Genomic DNA, 20,885 nt, shown 5'->3' with positions numbered 1-20,885 from the left:
TTTTTTGGTTTCCCTGAGGATGGGTGGAGATAATTTCTCACAGAAGAGACTCAAAGGAAGTCAGGGTCATAGACAGGAAGATGTCTGTAGATAGGCAGACCCAGGGTAACAGAGTGGTGGGGAGGAAGGCACCCTCCTAAACCATTCAAATTTCCATTTTTTATATAACCATGCCAATTAAAGGAGACCTGAATAAAAGTTAAATTCTGTCTCCAGGAACCAGCAGTTTAAGGTGAATATAGCTGAAAAAAACATGATACAGATGTTAAGATGGTTTAATTGAGCCTTAACACAATCAGACAGGGTTAGAAGTAGAAGATTTGCATAAACCTTTGCCTTCTCACAGTTGCTATCACTGAGATAGTCATGTAATTTATCATCCCTATGGAACACTTTTGAGAAAGGAAGGAGTTAATGTTGATAATTACACAGAAGGGAAAGCCAGGGAATGTATGTCCAATTTGTCTATAATCACAAAATCACTCATTAATGTTTGACCTAAAGTAAACGTCAAATAAAAATGATCAGTGTGTTTCTTGGTGGGGACACTGGCAGATGCTGGAGAAGGTGGAAATGGACTCAAATAGATGGGGAGGAAAACTTTTCCCTTGAAACAGTGGGAAAGCAAAAGTGTTGAGACACAAATGTGTTGAGCTCGAGAAAAGGATGAAAGGGACAAAGCTTTATTATTATTATTATTACTATTCAGGACAAAATCCACAGAGGAGAGCAGTTCAGGAATTAGAATCACTGTGAAGCAGGAAGAAACAGAATCCTCATAACACACACAGAAGGAATTGTAGACATATGGGGGAAGTTACACAGAGACTGCAGCTGGTGTGTGTCAGGAAGAGTTCTGTAGGATCCAGAATACTGTGGACAAACGGAATGATCTTCAGAAAAGAATGTTCCTGGGGTCAGTGTGGCAGAGAACAAGTTAAGCCTCTGCCAGCAGCACTAGCATCCCATATAGACACCAGTTTGTGTCCTGGGGTGCTATACTTCCTGATCCAGCTCCTTGCTAATGTACCTCTAAGGGTGATAGAGGACGGCCTGAGTGACAGTGCCTGTGCACCTATGTGAGAGACGCAGAGGAAGCTCCTGGCTTGTGGCTTTGGACTGGGTCAGTGCTGTCCATTGTGGTCATGTGGACAGTGAACCAGCACATGGATCACCCTTTCTCTGAGTAACTGATTAAAATATAAATCAAATAAATCTTAAAACAAAATAAAACAAAAACAGAAAGGAAGTATTTTGTGTCTTGCACTTGACTAGGAATCCCTCAAGAGAGAGATGATATGACATGGTGATTGTATCTTCCATATTTTCACAAGATTCTTCAATGTGAAGAGCAATATTACCTGCAATAGATATAATTTCTTTCTTCTTTCTGACATATTCTCACCCTTGCTGTATGTTTCTCTCTGGGTTAACTTCACCTGTGGAAGATGCCCAAAACCTTGTCATCCAAGCATTCCAACCCCTTACTAATGCAGCTTCGAAATTTTCTGTGATTGGACTTTAGCCCTGGCCCTTCTGATCCAGTCACCTGCTTTACACACAACCATTCCAAAGTTCAAGACCACTTCACCTCTTTATAAGCAGCAAGTATACTTTATCAGTAGCCATTTGTTCCCAGGAAGTTACGAGAGAGGATTGTCCTGATTGTCTTCTCCAGAATGCTCACTGGATTGAAAACCTCCTTTTTTTGGATCAGTTTTTTCTCCCTCTTCTTTTCCTCTCACCTTGCTCCCATGGTTGACTGACAGACTCTTTGACTTTCTGCCTGCTCTCTTTGCTTCTCTTTTCTGGCAGCTGTGTCCACTGCCATCTTTCAGGATTCTTGCAGATGTGGGTCAGCCTGGATGCTCTGCCATGGCCAACCAAAATTTTTCCACTGACCTGCAGCAGGAAGTGACCTGTCCCATTTGCCTGGACATTCTACAGGACCCTGTCACCATTGGTTGTGGGCACAACTTCTGCCATGTTTGCATCACTAAGCATATGGACGCTTCCAGGGAGTTCTTCAAATGTCCCCTCTGCAACAGTTCCATGAAGAATGACGCATATGCTCCCAACTGGCAATTGGAGAATCTGGCAAAGAAAATCGAATCTCTGGATCCCTCTGAGATGCAGCCGAGAGAGGAGCAGCAAAGATGTCCAACACATGGAAAGGTGATACAGTACTACTGTAAGGCAGATGGGGAACTCCTCTGTGTGGTGTGTCTTGATTCCAAGGAGCACAAATTCCATAAAACCAGCACAGTAGAAGAAGCTGCCCAGCATCATCAGGTAAGCACTGGGGCTCCACTTTATTGATGGGAATTCATTGGGGATCTGCAAGCTGTTGCTTCCTTCCTATGGGATTGCTCTCTGTGGCTCCTGCAGGTTTCACTTAACCAGGTCTACTAAGCTCAAGGTTCTAGTCTAGAGAACTTTTGTACATGACAATCAGGGAATATTGAAGAATGGAAAAAAAAGATTCTTAAAATTTGTTTCCATTGAGGGCCCGGTGTGGTGGCCTACCGGTTAAAGTCCTTGCCTTGAACGTGCCGGGATCCCATATGGATGCTCGTTCTAATCCCGGCAACTCTACTTCTCATCCAGCTCCCTGCTTGTGGCCTGGGAAAGCAGTTGAGGATGGCCCAAAGCCTTGGGACCCTGCACCCGCGTGAGATACCCCAAAGTGGATCCAGGCTTCTGGTTTCAGATTGGCATATCACCGGCCGTTGCGGTCACTTGGGGAATGAATCATCAGATGGAAGATCTTTCTCTCTGTCTCTGCTCCTCTCTGTATATCTGACTTTGTAATAATAAAAAAAATGATTTTTATTGGAAAGGGATGTTTACAGAGAGAAGGAAAGACAGAGAGGCAAAGATCTTCCATCCACTGGTTTATTTCTGAAATGGCTACACTGGCCCTAAATGAGCCAAACTAAAGTCAGGGGCCAAGAGCTTCCCCTGGGTCTCCCATGCAGGTGCCAAATTTTCTTTGGGCTAACTTCTGGTGCTTTCCCATCCATAAGCATAGAACTTGATAGGAAATGAAGTAGCCACGACGCAAAATGGCACCCATATGGGAACTTGGTGCTTGCCAATGGAGGATTGGATAACTAAGCCGTCATGTCAGACCCCAATAGATTTTAAAAGAAAAAGAAGAAGAAGAGGTGTTATTTTAATTTGAAAGGCATATTTACAGAGAGAAAAGGGAAAGATCTCCCATCCACTGGTTCACTCCCTAAATGGTTGCAATTGCTAGAGCAGTGCTGATTCTAACTCAGCGACCAGGAAACAAAAGCTTCTTCCTCTTCTCCCACATGGATGCAGGGTTCCAAGCTCTCGGGCTGTCGTCTTCTACTCTCCCAGGCCATAAGCAGACTATTAGATTGGAAGTAGAGCAATAGGGATGTGAATCAGCATCCATATGGGATATTGGCACTTGAAAGTAGAGTATTAAGCTGTTGTGCTATGCACTGGCCCCAAGACACAGGAATTTGATTTAGAAGATGGGGACTCCACATTGGATTCTCTAAAATGTCATCATATCAGCTGTAATATGGCAACAAAGGGCAATCTTCTTCTTTTCCAATTCCTCCCAACCGCTACAGTGGACACAGGAGAAAAAAAATTAAAAAAAAAAAAAAGTGAAATATTTGTTCCACACCCCTTATTCCATACCTTGACTCTCTCCACCCTAGTTGGAGATGCACATAGGCATGTATCCTCTCAACTATGTAAGTAATATTAAAAATAAAATGAAAATTATAAAATTTAAAAAGTTATGGGGTTAAGTCCAGACTGAGTTGAATGTGTGACTTTTTTCATTGTTTTATTATTTTGTGATATAGTACCAACAGTCCCCGACTTCTTCCACCACCACTACAGATTTTCTTTATATTATTACTACAGTATAGTTCTTCATAAAAAGTCATAAGTCCAACATTCTACTGATTAAGTGTATCCTGATATTGCGGGCATGGATAATGGCAGAGAGTCCAACATGCTATTGTCAAGACATATCTAACAGTTTCATTGAGTGTCCATCTTTGATCTGGAAGTAGAGATGCATACTGCATTGTATCCTCACATCTGGATATGATAGTCTCTATTACACAGTTGCTTTAAATCCTCTAAATGAAAAGCCACAAAACAAAATCAACAACAGGAAAAAAAAAATAGAAATTTACAATGCCACGAAATTAAACCACATACTACTGATTGACTATGTGTTGGTGAAGAAATGAAAAAGAAAAGCAAGAATCTTCTTGAAGAAAATGATGCTACTGAATGACCTATGAGTCAGTGAAATATTTAATATGAGAAAAAACTATTTTGAAGAAATGAAAATACAAACAAAACATCAAAATTCATGAGACATGGTTTCTGCTGGTCTTTGTTGGTGAGATGCATCCCCTGTAGGCAATAGGCAGGTGGGTTTTGTTTTTGATCCAATCTGTTAATCTGTGATGTTTGCTTGATGGATTTAAGCCATTTACATTCAGGGTTAATATGTATAGGTGATGATTTTGTCTTGTCATTTTAGTAATGGGCTGTTGTTTGATTTAGTCTTCTGTTGTTATATTAGTGGGATGCTTATCGGATTTGCCTTTGGCTTTGATAGGTGCTACTGTATTTCTTTAGGAATCATTTGTAGGGCAGATTTGGAAGAGGCATATTGTCTGAGGTTTTCATTGCTGTGGATGAACTTCATTTCATTTTCAAAGACAAAGGAAAGCTTTGGTGGGTATGTTATTCTGGGCTGATTTTTCTTTTTTTTCTTTTTTCTTGCTTTTCGAATCTGGAATATGTCACTCCATTCTCTTTTGGCCTGTAGAGTTTCCTGTGAGAGGTCAGCTGTGAGTTTGTTTGCCATCCCTTTAATGTCAACTGATATTTTTTTTCATGTGCATATTCAGGGATCTTTTCCTTATGTTCAATTGAAGGGAGCTTAATGATCATATGTTGTGGTTAAGATTGCTTTTGGTCAAGCCTATAGGGAGTTCTATGCCCCTCCTGGGTGGTGTTTCTCAATTCTTTCTTCATATTAGGAAAGTTGTCATTTATTATTTCGTTGAATGCATGTTTAAACCCAGCTTTTCTTTTTGCACATTCTGGAACTCCCACAAGTCTTACATTTGGCCACTTAGTAGGGTCTCTTAATTCTTTAAAACCTTTTTAGTTTGACCCAGCTCCACTTTCAGCTTGTTGATTGATTCACCATTGCAGTAAAAAATATCTTCTGGTCCTGACGGCATGGCCTAGTGGCTAAAGTTCTTGACTTGAACATGCTGGGATCCCATATGGGCGCCGATTCTAATCCTGGCAGCTCCATTTCCCATCCAGCTCCTGCTTGTGGCCTGGGAAAGCAGTTGAGGATGGCCCAAAGCCTTGGGATCCTGCACCCATGTGGGAGACCTGGAGGAGGTTCCTGGCTCCTGGCTCCTGGCTCCTGGCTCCTGGCTCTGGATCAACACAGCACCGGCTGTTGCGCTCACTTAGGGAGTGAATCATCGGACAGAAGATATTTCTCTCTATCTCTCCTCCTTTCTGTATATCTGACTTTGTAATAAAAATAAATAAATCTTTTTTTTTTTTAAAGAAATATCTTCTAATTCTAAGATTCTTCTGCCTCATTCATTCTATTGTTGACACTTTCCACTGAGTTTTTAATTTGCTCAGTTGCATCCCTCATTTCCAACAGTTCGGCTTCATTTTGTTTCAGTGTTGCTATTCCCTGTGTGACATATTCCTTAAATCCCTTGAACTCCTGTACTTGCTTTTCATTGTTTGTAATGATTTTTCTGAATTCTGTATTCCCCACTTTCTTGATGTATTTCTCAGGTAACTCTGAGGTTGGCAAAGTGGTTTTGCTTCTTTGTTCAACAGTCTTCACTGAAATTCATGGTGCCTCTGTCTTTTCGTTGCTGTTGGTTATTGCATTTGTGGTTAGCAGATTTTTCTCCTTAGGGCAGGTTTTTAAGCTCTGTCACCCACAGGTGAACAGTTCAATTTTAGTGTGGTTGATACCCAGTTATTTGTTTGTAGTCACTTGTGCCACTCCCTCCAATGAGTTTCAGGCCTGGGCCCTTGTACTAGGCTTCCACCGTGGTCTCCATAGCCCCAGTTCCTGTCTCACCAGTCCCCATCTCCTGTGATCTCATGTTGGGTTGCACTATTGTCTGTACAGCTTTTCTCCACTTCTGGTTTGAGCAGTTCCCAGGATTAGGGGACACCAGATGTCCTAAATAATTAGGTTGTTGGTAGTACTTATCTTGCTGGAATCTGTTGGCCATTATGTTTGAGGGCTACTCAGACCTGTTTTGAGTAAGACCCGTAGATTGTCAAAGTCTATACTGCTTTCCCTGTTGGACCAGTGCAATGCACTGAGCTGGAAATGAGTTTGCTCATTGTTGTCCCTCCAGTCCCATAGCCTTTTCCATGCTCTATGTGGCACTGGTAGAGTTTGGGATCTGCTGGCTGTTAGGTCTTGGGGCTACACAGACCCATTTTGGGTGAAATCTCTAACATGTCTTGTCATGACTCTTTTTCCTATGGGACAGTGCAATGCACTGGCAAAAAATGAGTTGGTCTCATTGCATGCAATTTTCTGGTGTCATTTGGTCCCACATCCTTTGCCTCACTATGCAAAATGGTACTTGGTGTGATACTGCTAGGAATCTGGGCTGTAAAATCCTCTGTTTTTGCACTATCTCCTTGGTTTCTGCTGTTCTCTCTGCTCGTGGTTGTATCAAACAAATCAGTAAGATGGGAAATTCTTTTCCTTAGTGCATCTCTTGAGCCCCTAGTGAATCTCGTTCCCATCTGGCTCATTGTTGAGCTCATTGTAGATCTTGGACTGCCGCTTGCTGTTTGCACTGTGCTGTCTCATCACTGCAACACAACTCCATTTTCTCTGATGCTACCCTGTGTCTGTCAGTTTCCAGGTGCCTCTCTGTTTCCTGTCAGCCTGTTCTCTCCTGTTTCCTGAAATTTTCCTTCTCTGCTTAACCCTGGCTAATGATTCTGTCTGGTTAAAGGTGTCTTTATTATATTCAACCATCTTGATTCCTGATTGTGTGACTTTCAAGGAAACCCTAGAATTTATGAGCCTGATTGTGCCAGCTTTCAAATCGAACTTACATCTCAAAAAAAAAAAAAATAAATAAAAGCAAGCAAGCAATAAAGAAAGGGTATATTTACTTGAAAAACAAAATTAGAAAGAGAGAGAGAGAGTGAGAGAAAGAGGTCTTCCGTGTTGATTCTCCAAATTGTTGGGATGGCTGGACCTGAGCCAGTTCCTACTGGGAGCCAGGAGCTTCTTCTCGGTCTATTACTTGGGCATAGGGACCCAAAGCTTTGGCCATGCTTCACCAGTTTCTGAGACCATTAGCAGCAGACTCCAAACATACCTCTGAAAACTGTTGGTAAAAGAGGTGAGGGCAGGTTTGTGGGAGTTCTTTGGCAGTCTTGAAGCACCATCCAAACATTACTCATAAAGAATCATAGTAACCCTCTTCTCTTTTAGGTCATGTAGGTTCTAATTTCTCCCTTTTTCCCAGCTTGAGGAAGAAGTATGAATTAACGCTTACTTCCAGAACTCCCTGAAGCATTTCATATGCTTTCTGGAGAGACTGGGAGGTTTTTACGCAGTCAAGAGCAATGCAAGTAGAGCCTTGCTTGAAGGTCCCTCTCCCACAGGAGCAGATTTGGAGGCATTTGGAAGTCTTGGAGCAAAAGGAAAAGGAACTGTTGCATTCGAAGATTCAAGGTGAAGACAAGATCACCAACTTCATGGTAAGGAAAAACTTCACCCTGTGTTGATTTGGTTTTGGTGTATCAAAGGAAACAAATTTACATGAAAGCAGATTAAAACTAAATAACTTTTTGGAAAGATGAGTTTTAGGCAAATTTTTGAAAGCAAAACTGATGACTTGATGATAGTACAGTGTGGCACATAGCATAAAGGAAGTGCTTTTGTTATAAAAATAATAAAGACTTGAGAGGAAGAGTGACAGTGAGAGGTGAGATTTTCCACTCACTGGTTCGCTTTCCAATAGTCTCAATGACCAGGAGGTGGTCCAGGCAGAAGCCAGCAGTTTTGAGGTTCATCCTGGTCTCTAATGCAGGTGGCAGGAGCCTAGTGTTTGGGTTCTTTTCTGTTCTCTTCCCAGATGCATTAGCAGGAACTGGACCAGAATCATAGCAGCCTGTACTTGAATTGGCACTCAAACAATGGATTAATGGGCTGCAACACAACAATGGCATGGGAAGTGCTTTTAAATGTGTGTTCTTAGGGCATGCATTGTGATACACTGGATTAATGTGTCTCCCTCAACACCAGCATGCCATATAAGTACTGATTTGAAGTCCACCTGCTCTGTTATAGTCCAGGTCCCTGCCTATGCACCTCGGAAATCAGCAGTAGAAGTTGGCCCAAGTGCTTGTGCCCCTGTATTGATGTGGGAGATTTAGATGCAGTTCTGCCTGCTGGTTTCTGCCTGGCTATGTTATGAGTGTGAGAGATCACACTGGAACCAGATGTAGGATGTTTAGAAGGAGTCTTCATTGCCCAAGCCTGGGGACAGCAGCTCCCACTACACCCCAGAAACTACTGCACCCCATGACAGAAGCCAGGGGTTTTTAAGCTCTCACTCTCCAATTAGTTTGAAAGGTACACAGTACAATGTTTTAGTAAAAAGCAGGAAGGGAAGGTCTGGAGACACTCAGTACTTCCCACAAAGGATGTAATTAACATTTCAGTGCCGTTCAGCCCCACCTTTAGGAAGTCTTTGTGAATACAGAATTATCTTCACTGACTCCACCAAACCGTGAACAGAGGGTGGGGGGCATAGCCACATTCCATTTACCCAGTGTCAAGCGGTGCTGGCCATCACAGGCTGCACCCCGTAACAGCTATTTGGGCACTGGGTAGTGAGCCAACAAACAGAAGATTTTTCTCTCTCTCCCATTCAAAAAAATATTTTTAAGGAAAAAAGTTTGTTCTCCTCACCCTTCTCAAACCTGTACCTTGTTCTAGCTTGCGAGTCAGTATAATCAAATACAAAAATGAAAGTGAAATAGAATCGGTGGAAGGACGGTTGAGGCCATCTCTTCTCTCTGTGTCCCTGTACCTTATCCCAGGACCTGGTGGAGTCTGAGGAGCAACGAATACACACAGAATTTAAGCACCACCAGGAGATACTGGAGGTTGAGAAGAACTTGTCCTTATCCTACATCAAGTGGCTGGAGAAAGAGGGTAACAGGGAGTGTAAATGCTATATCATTGCCACGAGGGCCCAGCTCAGCTTGCTCAAGGATCTCAAGGATTTCCTGAAGGCCAAGCAGCAGATGCAGCCTGTAGAGTTGCTACAGGTAAGTCCAACAGAGCAGAATTACTGCAAGGCAAAGTCCAGCACTGGTATCTGATCAGCACACCCGTACCTGGCAGAATCTCTGAGACTGCCCCAACCACCCGGCCTCTAGGGCAGCACCATCCAGCAGAAAGAGTCAAAATGGTAACATGTTGCTCGGAAGGACTGTGTGAACCACATGTGTTATTTAGAATATGTAAACCATATATGTAAATTACAAATATAATGTGAATTACTGCCAGTATAATTTTGAAATGTAACATGAGACACATGTGTAAATTAGAAATATATTGCAAGCCACATATGAAGAGCTTTAGCATGTTAAAAAGCAGTTGTTTGGTACAGTGGTTAATATGCCACTTGGGGCACCCATCTTCCCTATGGCTGTACCTTTACTTCCCACCCAAATTCCTGCTAATGTGGGCCCTGTGAGGAAGCAGGTGATGGGGCAAGTCCTGGGATCCAAGCAACTCATGTGGTAGACCTGGACTGTGTTCCAGGCTTTTGACTGCTACCTGGATCAGCCCTGGATATGTGAGTATTTAGGGAGTAAACCAGCAGGTGGAGCATATCTTTTTCTATTTCTGACTCTCGGACTTTCAGATAGATGAAAATTATATTTTAAAATGTCGTGGGACTAGTGATGTAGTCTGGTGAGTTAAGATGCTGCCAGTATTACTTGCGTCTCATATGAGTGCCACCTGCTTTAATTCTAATGCAGTTTCTTGCTAATGTGCCTGAGAAAGCAGCAGAGGATGGACCAAAGCCTTGAGGCCTGCACCCATGTGAGAGATGCAGAAGAGGCTGCTGGGCTCAGCTCCAACTCTAGTGGTCACTTGGGGAGTGAGCCAGCAAATGGAAGATCCTATCTTTCTGTTTCTCCTTCTCTCTGTGAATCTGCCTTTCCAATAAAAATAAGTAATTCTTATTTTTTTAAATCCATGTGGTAGAGAAATTATAAATGAAGAAAGTATAAATGGACTTCAAGACATTTAACAGAAAATAAAATGTTTTAAAAGTATTTATTTGTTTACATGAAAGGCAGTTACAGAGAGAGAGATATGCTATTACCGATTCATTCCCCAAATGGTCACAATGGATTGATCAGTGCCAGAGAAAAGCCAGGAACTAATGGGTGTTTCAAACCATTGTGCTGTTTGGATTGTCCATCACTTTCTTTCAAGAAAGTTCATGCAAACTCACTCCAACCTTGCTCCTGTCTGAAGGAGTAGGACTCATTTGCTAAGGTAAGTATCAGACAAAGTTCATCTGCAAAATGTCACTTTTTCTGCTCATCAATGGTTTCTCTTGATGTTTAACCACATCTCTACTTAGTGCCATTTCAGTCCTTTTTGGAGGACTCCTCCTGGTGGTGAGAATAGGAGAGTTTCAGAGATTTTCTCACTCCAACAGCTCTACCCATAACCACTTGCCTCCTTGGCTCCTTGGCTGAGTGCTGAGACCTTTCTGTTTTTCTTTCTTTTCCAGAACATCAAAGGCACCATGCACAGGTAAGATGGCTATCCCAGATACATGCTGCCTTCTGAGTCATTGCTAGGTTCTGTTCCCAACATAGTGTCAGTAATGCTTAACTTTCCCTACTCACCAACACCCACACCATGGGACTTTGTAGTCAGAGGTTTAAGCTACATGGGGAAGGTCTGAGTTCAGCAAATGGGTTGGTTGTGAGAGGCCTGAGCTCTTCTCATATCCCGGGGCCTCCTGCAGGCCCCTGCTCAGCTGGATGCTTCCTGGTCCCCTCTCCCTGCCCCTCTGCTTTTCTTCTCTCCCCTTCACTTCCAAGTCTCCTTGGGCAGCTTCTCACTCCAGCCCCATTCCTATAGTGCTGGCCTCCTGACTCAAGGCTCCTTAACTCTTGATGCCGACTACCATTCCCATTGTGAGTCTACCTCACAGGGCTGGATCCAGAGCACCATTCTCTCTCTTGCCTCCCTACTGAACTATGCCTTGTCCTCCTAGGTGTGAAGCGATGCAATTTCAGTTTCACAGCCTACCCGTGATTCCTTTGGAGTTGGAGACAAAAGTCAGTAAGGCAAAGTCTAGACATGATTCCATCATCAAGAGCCTGTGGAAATTTGGAGGTAAGGAAGAGGCCATGTTATCCTCCCTGGAAGATTCTTATCTGTCAGTGTTCGTTACGACACCATTCCATGGCTATGCCTCCCTCAGGCATTTCTCCCATGTTCTGTTCCGCATGATATTTGTCTATACCCGCAACTCACAAAGAGTATGACAGCCACAAAGAGGACCAGTCCTTCAGCTCCATGTGGCTCTGAAGCCTGTGTCTGTACGGTGGAGGGAGAACCTTGCCTGCAGGAGATTCCAGCATCACAAGCAGCCACAGAACTTGCTGTACCACAATGCCAACCTCTTTTCCTAGTTTTTGATGTAAGCACTGGAAAAAAATGCTTTAGACTTATTTACTGGGCCCAGCAAATGACTCAATTGCTAAATCCTCACTTTGTAACTGCCAGGATCCCATATGGGTGCCAGTTCATGTTATGGCTCCTCCGCTTCCCATACAGCTCCCTATTTATGCCCTGGGAAAGCAGTGGAGGATGACCCAAAGTCTTGGAACCTGCACCCACGTGGGAGACCTGGAAGAAGCTCCTGGTTCTTGGCTTCAGACTGAATCAAGTCAACTCTAGTCTTTATAGCCATCTGATGAATGAACCAGCAAATGCAAGATCTTTCCCTCTGTTTCATCTTCTGTTCATAAATCTGATCAGCCTTCACAATAAAAATATATCCTTTTAAAAATGACTTATTAATTTGAGTTTCAGAGGGAGGAAGAGATTGAGAGACAAAGTGAGATCTTCCATCAACTGGTTTTCCCCCTAGAGGGCCACAATGGTGAGGGTTGGCCAGGTCTGAGTCAGGAGACAGGAACTTCATCTGGTTTTTCCATGTGGGTGGCATGGATCCAGGCAATTGGGCCATCTTCTGCTGCTTTCCAAGGCCTTTTTCAGTGAGCAGGATGAGAAATGGAGCAGCAGAAGTGAATTTGTAATAAAGACGCACGCAAATAGAATGCTGACATTATGGGTATCAACTTCATTTGCAATGTTACAACACTGGACCTATGAGTACAAATGTTAAAATTATATGTGGCATGTTTAAATGTTTATGGAAAATGTGTATGAGGAAGAAAGAGCTACCCATGGTCTTCAAATATGTTGCACTAAATAAATTAATATTTATAAATTACTGCTTAAAAATCACAGAATCAAGAGGGAAAGAGAGAGAGACATCTTGTATCCACTTAATTCACTTTCCAGGTATGTACTACATTCATGACTGAGTCAGGAAAAAAACAGAAGTCAAGAACTCAATCTTAGTGTCCCATATGTGTGGCAGGAAGCTAAACCTTTGCACCATCACCTGGGCCTTCTAGGGTGCTCCTTAGCAGGAAGCTGGAATTGGAACAGAGCTGGGCATCAAGTGTCTTAAGCAGCATGTTAAACATTGCCACCAAAGCTCACCCAAAGGAGTCTTTCAGTTCCATATTTCCATGACTGTTGTAAAAAGATTAATTTACAACCCTCCTTTGAAAGGCAGAATTACAAAGAGAAAAAGAGGTAGAGATAGAACTAAGTTTGCAGCCACTGGTTAAGTCCCCAAAGGGCCACGACAGATGGAGTTGCGCTGATCTGAAGCCAGGAGCTTCTTTCTGGGTCTCCTCTATGGATTCAGGGCCCATTCCTTGAGCCATCTTCTTTTTACTTCCCAAGCCATAAGCAGGAAGATGGACTGGAACCAGAGCATCTGGGACATGAACTGGCACCGATATGGATGCCTCTGCACTGCACACAAAGGATTAGCCTATATGCCAGCCTTATAGTTCTCAAGAATTAAGTCCCCCTAAATGAGATCTCATTTGGATGTCCATTGGACAGTGCTGGGCTGTGTGGCCACTTTAAGGAAGCAGGACAGCAAAGGCTGGGAGTCTCATATGTGCTGAGAATGTGAGAGACAACTCTAGTTCACTCCTTGCAGATGTTCCACATAAGGGCCTTGTGGTGCAGCCTCGGGTTTCTTGCTCAACTTCCCCAGCCTCTCATGCCTTCTATTCTCTAACTGCAGACTATCTCCAGGAAAAAAGGAAAAAATATCATGACAGGATTGTCCAAGACATGAGTACAACCCAAAGGCAGAACAGTAAGTAGGGGTGCAAGGCTGCTTCCTGACACCCTGGGAATCATTGGCTGCCTTCATTTTTTATGCTTGGTGGGCATTGCTTTTGGGGTTATTACCATACAGACTCTGGGTTTCAAGACCAAAGTTAACTTTCCCTCCCATATTCCTAGAGCGCCTGCTTGAGAAAAGTAATCTTAACTTGGACAGAAGCTCACAGCCTGAACCAGGGACCACAGGTAGGATTCCAGTCTTCAAGGGGCTGGAAAAGGGATACAAAATTGATGGGTGTTCCAAGGTGGACACAGTGTTCAGAGGTAGCTGTTGGACATATGTCCTTGCCCTCACCAAAGCTGCTGGGATGAATGACTGTTCTCAGTGCCAACCTGATGTGGAGAGGAAAGGGAAGGAACAGGAAATTGGAAAAAGAGGAAGAGAGAGGAGGCTGGTGGAGGAGCATATGCTGAAGACTCCACAGAACACGATGAGGTATCAAGTACTACAGGTGGTATGGGAAAATGTGAGGTGTGGTATGACTGGGGTGTGCATGCCTCCCTCTGTCCCTGGCCACTTTTTTTTCTCTACTTTTTAAAAATTATTATTATCATTTTATGATACATTTTCATAGGTCTAGGAATTTTCCTTATCCCCTCCCCAAGTTCCCATCCCCCACCCCAGTAAGATCCCCTATATTATTACTAAGGTATAGTTCTTCATAAACAGTCATATGTCCAACATTGTGGGCATGAACAATAGCAGAGTCAGCTTTATATTGTCAAGTTATATTAACAGTTTCATTGGGAGTCCATCTTTAGTCTGAATGTAGAGATGCATACTGCATTGTATCCTCACATCTGGATATGATATCACCATTACACAGCTACTATACATTCCCTTAAATGAAAAGCCACAAAACAAAATTAACAACAGGAAGAAAAACAGAAATTTACAATGCCATGCAGTTAAATAACATGCTATTGAATGACTAAGGTGTTTGTGAAGAAATGAAAAAGAAAAGCAAGAATCTTCTTGAAGTAAATGATGTTATTGTATGATCTATGAGTGAATGAAGAATTTTTTAGCATAGGGTTTGTATTTACATTTTATTATTATTATTAACATTTTATGATACAGTTCCATATTCCCTTATCCCCTCCCCAGTTTTCTCCCCCCCAGTTCCTCTATATCATTAATAACATATAGTTCTTCATAAACAGTCATATGTCCATCATTGCAGGCATGGACAATGGCAGAGAGTCCAGAATCCTATTGTCAAGATATAGTAAACAGTTTCATTGTAAGTCCATCTTTGTCTGGAAGCAGAAATGTATACTACACTGCATCCTCACATCTGGTTGTTAGTCTCCATTACATAACTACTGTACATTCCCTTAAATGAAAAGTCATGATACAAAATCAACAATAGACAGAAAAATAGAAATTTACAATGTCATGAAGTTAAATGACATGTTACTAGATATGATAGTCTCTATTACACAGCTACTATACATTCCCTTAAATGAAGAGCCACAAAACAAACTCAGCATCTGAGAGAAAAAAGAAATTAACAACACCAAGAAGTTAAATAACATGCTATTAAATGAGTAACGTGTAGCTGAAGAAATGAAAATCAAGAACTTTCTTGATAAAATGATGTCACTGCATGATCTATGAGTCATTGAATGATTTAATCAGAAGAAAGTGTTTTGAAGAGATGAAACTAACAGAAAACAACAAAACCCATATGATAGCTTTTGCTGATTTTTGTTGGTGAAGTGTGTCTCCTCCAGACAATAAACAGATGGATTTTGTTTTTAATCCAGTCTACTAACCTATGATGCTTGATTGAGCTTAAGCCATTTACATTCAGTGGTGCTTTGGTGCTTTGGTCCTGTCATTTTTGGAATGGGTTGTTCGTTGGTTTAGTCTTCTTTTGTCATTTTACTGGGATGTTCTTCCTGTTTGCCTTTGGTTTTGGTAGGTGCTATTCCTCTTCTCTGTCAAGAGAACAGCTTGAAGTCTCCTTTGTAGGGCAGGTTTGGAAGAGGAAAATTCTTTTAACTTTTCTTTACCGTGGAAGAATTTTATTTCATTTTCAAAGACAAAAGAAAGCTTTGCGGGGTATGTTATCCTAGGCCAACACTTTTTTTTCTTTTAGAATCTGGAATATGTTACTCCATTCTCTTCTTGCCTGTAGAGTTTCCTGTGAGAGATCTCCTGTGAGCTTAATTGGCATTCCTTTATATGTCACTTGATTTTTTTCACATGCACATTTAAGGATCTTTTCCTTATGTTCAATTGAAGAGAGCTTGGTTACCATATGTCTTGGTGAAGATTGCTTTTGATCAAGCCTGTTGGGAGTTCTGTGCCCCTCCTGGATCTTGTTTCCCAATTCCTTCTCCAGATTAGGGAAATTTTCCTTGATTATTTCATTAAATACATTTGCAAACTCAGGTTCACTATCTGCACCTTCTGCGACTCCCATACTCTTATATTTGGCCTCTTAATAGTGTCTTTTAATTATTGAATACTTTTCTTGGCCTGATCCAGCTCTGCTTCCAGCTTTTTGTTTGCTTCCCCCTGATGACAGGAAATATCTTCCAAATTCTGAGATTCTTTCTTCTGCTTGCTTCATTCTATTTTGGAGACTCTCCACTGTACTTTTAATTTGCTCTACTGTGTTCTTAATTTCTGATATATCAGTCTTGATTTGCTTTACTGCTTCCTTAAATTCTTTGAACTCTTGCATGAGCTTCTCATTTTTTATCAGAATCTTTAAAATGAGTCTTATGGATTCTGTGTCCGCCATTTTCTCGATGTCTTCCTTAGTGAATTCTGAGCTTGGCAAAGGGTTTTGCTCCTTTGCAGGGGAGTTTTTGGTAATATTCATTGTGCCTTTGTCTCTTCTTTTGCGCTTGATCATTGTACTTCTGGTTAGCAGCATCTTCTTCTGGGGGCAGGTTTCTATGCTCTGTCACCCACAGGTCTCAATGCGATTTTACTTATTGCAGTTGGTACACAACTTTTTGCTTGCAGCCACTTGTGCCACAATCTCCAGTGAGTTCCAGGTCTGGGTGCTTATGTCAGATTTCCACCATAGTCTCCACAGCCCCAGCTCTTGGCTCACCACTCTCCTCCTCCTGTGATACTGTGCTGAGGCTGTATCACTGTCTGCAACGTTTCTCCCATTTCCAGTTGGAGCAGGTCCCCGGATTAGAGAGACACCAGGTGTCCTATCTACTCAGGTTGTTGGTGGCACTGATCTTGTTGAAACCTGTTGGATGTTAGGTCTGGGTGCCACAGGGACCTATTTTGACTGGTACGATGCCACAGTTGGTATTACTTTCCTGCAGGACCTCAGCGAGTTCTTGCGAGCTCTGCCCATGCTCAGTTCACTGTTGTCCCCTGAAGTCCTAAAGCTATTGCCACAGTGTGCAAAAATGGTCCCTGATGTACCACCACTACAGTTTTTGATCTGTTGGCCTCAGATTGAGGGCTACTCAGACCTGCCCTGGATGGAACCCGTAGAATGCCATGTCGTTGCAGTTTCTGAGTCAGAAATGAGCTCACTCCCAGCTCAGTGTATGCTTAGTTGTTTCCCTTGTCCTTTCCTCCTTACGCAAAATGGCGCCCAATTCAGCTCTAGGGGGCTGACTGGGCTATGAAATCCCTCTGTTCTCACACTGTCTGTCTGAGATTTGCTGCTCTGTCTCTGCTCCTGGTCAAATCCTACCGATCAGCAGGACGGACATTTCTTTGTCTGGGTTCACCTCCCAAGCTCCCAGTGAAAGTCCCTTGCCACCTGGTTGCTGGTGGAGTTCTGGCTGCTAGTGGAGTTCAGATTGCCATGCTGGAGTATCAGTCATTGCAACACCACACTGCTGTGCCCGCTGCTTTCCTTTGTCTGTCAGTCTCCAGGTACCCCTCTGCTGTTGTTCTGTCCTTTCGTATTTCCTGAAATATGTCCTCTCTGCTTCATTATGGTTAAATATTTTTTCATCTGTTCAAACATGTTCTTACCCTATTCTGCCATCTTGATTCTCCTACAATGCGATTTTACTTATTGCAGTTGGCACATGGCTCTTTGTTTGCAGTTACTGTGCCACTGCCTCCAGCGTGGTCCAGATCTGGGTTCTTCTGTAGATTTCTGCCACGGTCTCTGTAGCTCCAGCTCCTGGCTCACCAGTCTCTACCTCCTGTGATTTCTTGCTGAGTCTGCACCATTGTCTGTACAACCTTTCTCCCACTTTCGGTTGGAGCAGTTCCCAGGATTAGAGAGAAACCAGGTGTCCTAAATAATTAGGTTGTTGGTGGTTCTGATCTTACTGTAACCTGTCAGCCATTAGGTCTGAGGGCCACACAAACCTATTTTGACCCGTACAATGCCAGAGTCAGTATTACTTTCCTGTGGGACCAGTGCAATACACTGAGCTCACTGTTTGCTGCCAGTTCAGTGCATGCACAGCTCACTGTTATTTCCTCTAGACTTAAATTCTTTGCCACGCTGTAAGAAATGGCATCCCATGTGCCACTGCTAGTGTTCCTTATCTTCTGGCCATCATGTCTGAGTGTTGCCTGGACCTATCTTGAGTTGGTACCTAGGATGCTGTGATGCTGCAGTTCACTGAGCCAGAAATGAGCTCACTTCCAGTCAGTGAATGTCTAGTCCTTTTTCATAGCCTTTGTCTCTCTAGACAAAATAGCACCTGATTCTGCTCTAGCGGGAGAACTGAGCTATGGAATCCATGGTGTTCCTGCACCACCCATTTGGGAACTGTTGCTCTACTCTGTTCCTGGTCAAATCAAACAGATCAGCAGGAAGAGCAGTTCTTTTTCTAGGGTGTCCCCTGGAGCTCCAAGTGAACTCCGCTTCCCACATTGTTTCTGGTGGAGTTCCAGCTGCTGGTGGAATTCTGATCACCATTCACTGAATGCCCTGTTGTATGGAATCACTGCAACACCACACCATTGTGTCTGCTGTTTTCCTGTGTCTGTCAGTCTCCAGGTGCCCCACTGCTGTTGTTCTGTCCTCTCCTATTTCCTGGAATGTCCCTTCTCTGCTTCACACTGGCTAATGTTTCTCTGTTCAAATGTGTCCTTACCCTATTCTGCCATCTTGATTCTCTGCCAACTTTCCAGTAACTGTGGAAGCTGGTAGCCCCGGAATGAGTTCCTTGAGCTTTTGTGGGTGTTGCGGGATTTCTGCCTCTTGTTCCCATTGACCTGGTTCTTTTTTCTTTCTCTGTCAAAGGTGATCCAACAGTCAACCCGGGATGCTCAACTCCCCATTCCACAGCTCAATTCCAACCCCAAATAGGGGCTAAATTTGAAATAAAAGAATCAGGTTTAGAATTGAGGCTGCCGCCAGTTGGAGCTCCTGGAAACGCTGCAGAGATGAATACCACTGACACCTGTAGCTGCCGAGGCCCCTCGAGCTCTATAGAGCTCTAGCGAGTGCTGAGTGAGTGACTGGGGTGATCAGGGGCCGACTTGAGGGGAGCTTGGCGAGAAATCGGGTTCCTGATGGTAGAGGTTGGGTGGCAGAGGGGATGGTAGAAGGGGTGGCAATGACTCCAAGGAGGGAAGAAATTGTTCCTAGGAGAAGTCACAATCATGCTGGCCTTCTTGCTGTTGCATGAGCTGTGGTACTCTAGTGGACACGTGGCGTCCCTGTGTCCACTCCCCTTCACTCCTCTAGAGGGAAAGTCCACACAGGAGTTAAGGCCTGCCTGCTCACTGATTACCAAACCTGTTCTCAACATGTGACTAGCAAGATAATATCTTCCTTGTGGGGATTTGACCAAGGGTTTTGCCTCTTTCCTCTCCTCTTCCCACAGCCCCTGTGACCTTCGACACAGATTGGCCCATCTGGACCTAAACATTTACCAGGATTTGAAAACAGTCATAGCAGAGATGATCCTTCAGAACTCCTCAGAGGAACCACTGAAGATTCACCACTTCCAATTGTCCCTTGGCATGTTTGTCTTGCAGGGGTTTTGTTTGTTACTTTTTAAAAAAATTGTGATGATCTTTACATAGTTGATTAGGGCACAAAGGTTCAAGGGCTACAGCAGAGTGGGTAAGACCATTGTTTCCACATTCTCCTTTTTCCTTCCTGTATCTGGGGGATAAAGGGAAGATAAAGGGAGAAGCCACATCCAGTCTCCCAGGGTCCCCAATGTGGGACATGCTCTGAGGGCACTGTTCAAGAGGTTTTGATAGTATATCAAAAATTGTTTGAATTGTTGCTAATTTTGCCATTCCAAGCATAATGAAATTTCTTCAGAATCCACTGGCTGACATATTCCACCTTAGTGTCCACACTTGCCCAGATTTTCACTGCCAACACTTGGCTGGGGTAATTGGTCAATTTGTTCTGTCTTCTGTTCTGGTACTAGGTATCTTATGCAGGTTCCAATGTACTTCCATATCCTCAATATGCACTTGGATATGCTGTCCACTGACATATGCATTCCACAGTCAGACCATGGAACCTTGCAGGGGTTTTCTAAAAGCTGCCACACCTGGGAGGTGGAGTGCACCGGGCCTGCGTTGTGGGCGTGGCATGAGGAGGTGTCATGCAGGGGCAGCCTGACCCTGAACACATGAGCAGCTTCTGGGTGCTGTACATTGCCAGATTCAAGTGTCAGGTGCTCACTGGGAGCAGCTCCTCAGAGTCCCTTAATATGTGCCCCAGGAGAGTGGGTATCTGTGTAGATCTTGAGGGCAAGGAGGTCAGCTTCTACGACTCTGATATCAACAACTACATCTACACTTTCCATGCCTACTTCCCAGGAAAGATCTTTCCTTATTTTAGGCTACTATTCTCAGGCACCCAGATCATCCTGAGCTCCTACCAATGCTCCTTGGTCATCCTCTAGGACTTCTTGGGGCCACTCCATTACTAGGAGACCAGAGCCTGATATCTGTGATCCCACTTCATTTATTTATTTTAAGGAAATATTGGAAAAGTATATTTTATATTGGAAAAGTATTTTATATTGGATTTTATATTGGAAAAGTAGATTTTACAGAGAGAAGAGTCAGCAAGAGAAAGCTATCCCATCCACTAGTTCACTCCACGTGGCAAATGAGCCGAGCCGAACAAAAGCCAGAAGTCAGGAGCTTCTTCCAGATCTCCCATGTGTGTAGAGAGGCCCAGGATTGAGTCATCATCTACTTTTTCCCAGGCCATAAGCAGAGAGGCAGTTTGGAGGTTAGAATCTGGGACATGAACTAGTAATGATAGAGATGTTGGTGCAGAGAGGACTCAACCATTCTGTCAGCTCCAGTGACCCTGTGGAGATCACTCTGGATTTCTGCCTGCTTAGCCTATGTGGGAGGTCATAGGCACATGGC

General features: G+C 43.3%; 1 protein-coding gene across 1 annotated transcript in view; it reads left to right on the top strand.

Moving 5' to 3' along the window:
* Positions 1-1,875: 1,875 nt before the first annotated feature.
* The window catches only part of LOC121161223 (E3 ubiquitin-protein ligase TRIM31-like), a 32,230-nt gene continuing 13,220 nt past the window's right edge, over positions 1,876-20,885 (top strand). The window contains exons 1-5 of the mRNA XM_040987524.1: positions 1,876-2,292; positions 7,699-7,794; positions 9,142-9,372; positions 10,860-10,882; positions 11,352-11,473. Of these exons, the coding sequence (XP_040843458.1) occupies positions 1,876-2,292; positions 7,699-7,794; positions 9,142-9,372; positions 10,860-10,882; positions 11,352-11,473 (889 nt within the window). The remainder of the gene's footprint in view (positions 2,293-7,698; positions 7,795-9,141; positions 9,373-10,859; positions 10,883-11,351; positions 11,474-20,885) is intronic.

This window comes from Ochotona curzoniae, unplaced genomic scaffold (genome assembly GCF_017591425.1).
Source record: "Ochotona curzoniae isolate NIBS_2020 unplaced genomic scaffold, NIBS_Ocur_1.0 contig_4751, whole genome shotgun sequence".
Taxonomy (NCBI): domain Eukaryota; kingdom Metazoa; phylum Chordata; class Mammalia; order Lagomorpha; family Ochotonidae; genus Ochotona; species Ochotona curzoniae.
Note: the sequence above shows the minus strand (reverse complement) of the source record. Positions and strands in the feature narration are given on the sequence as shown.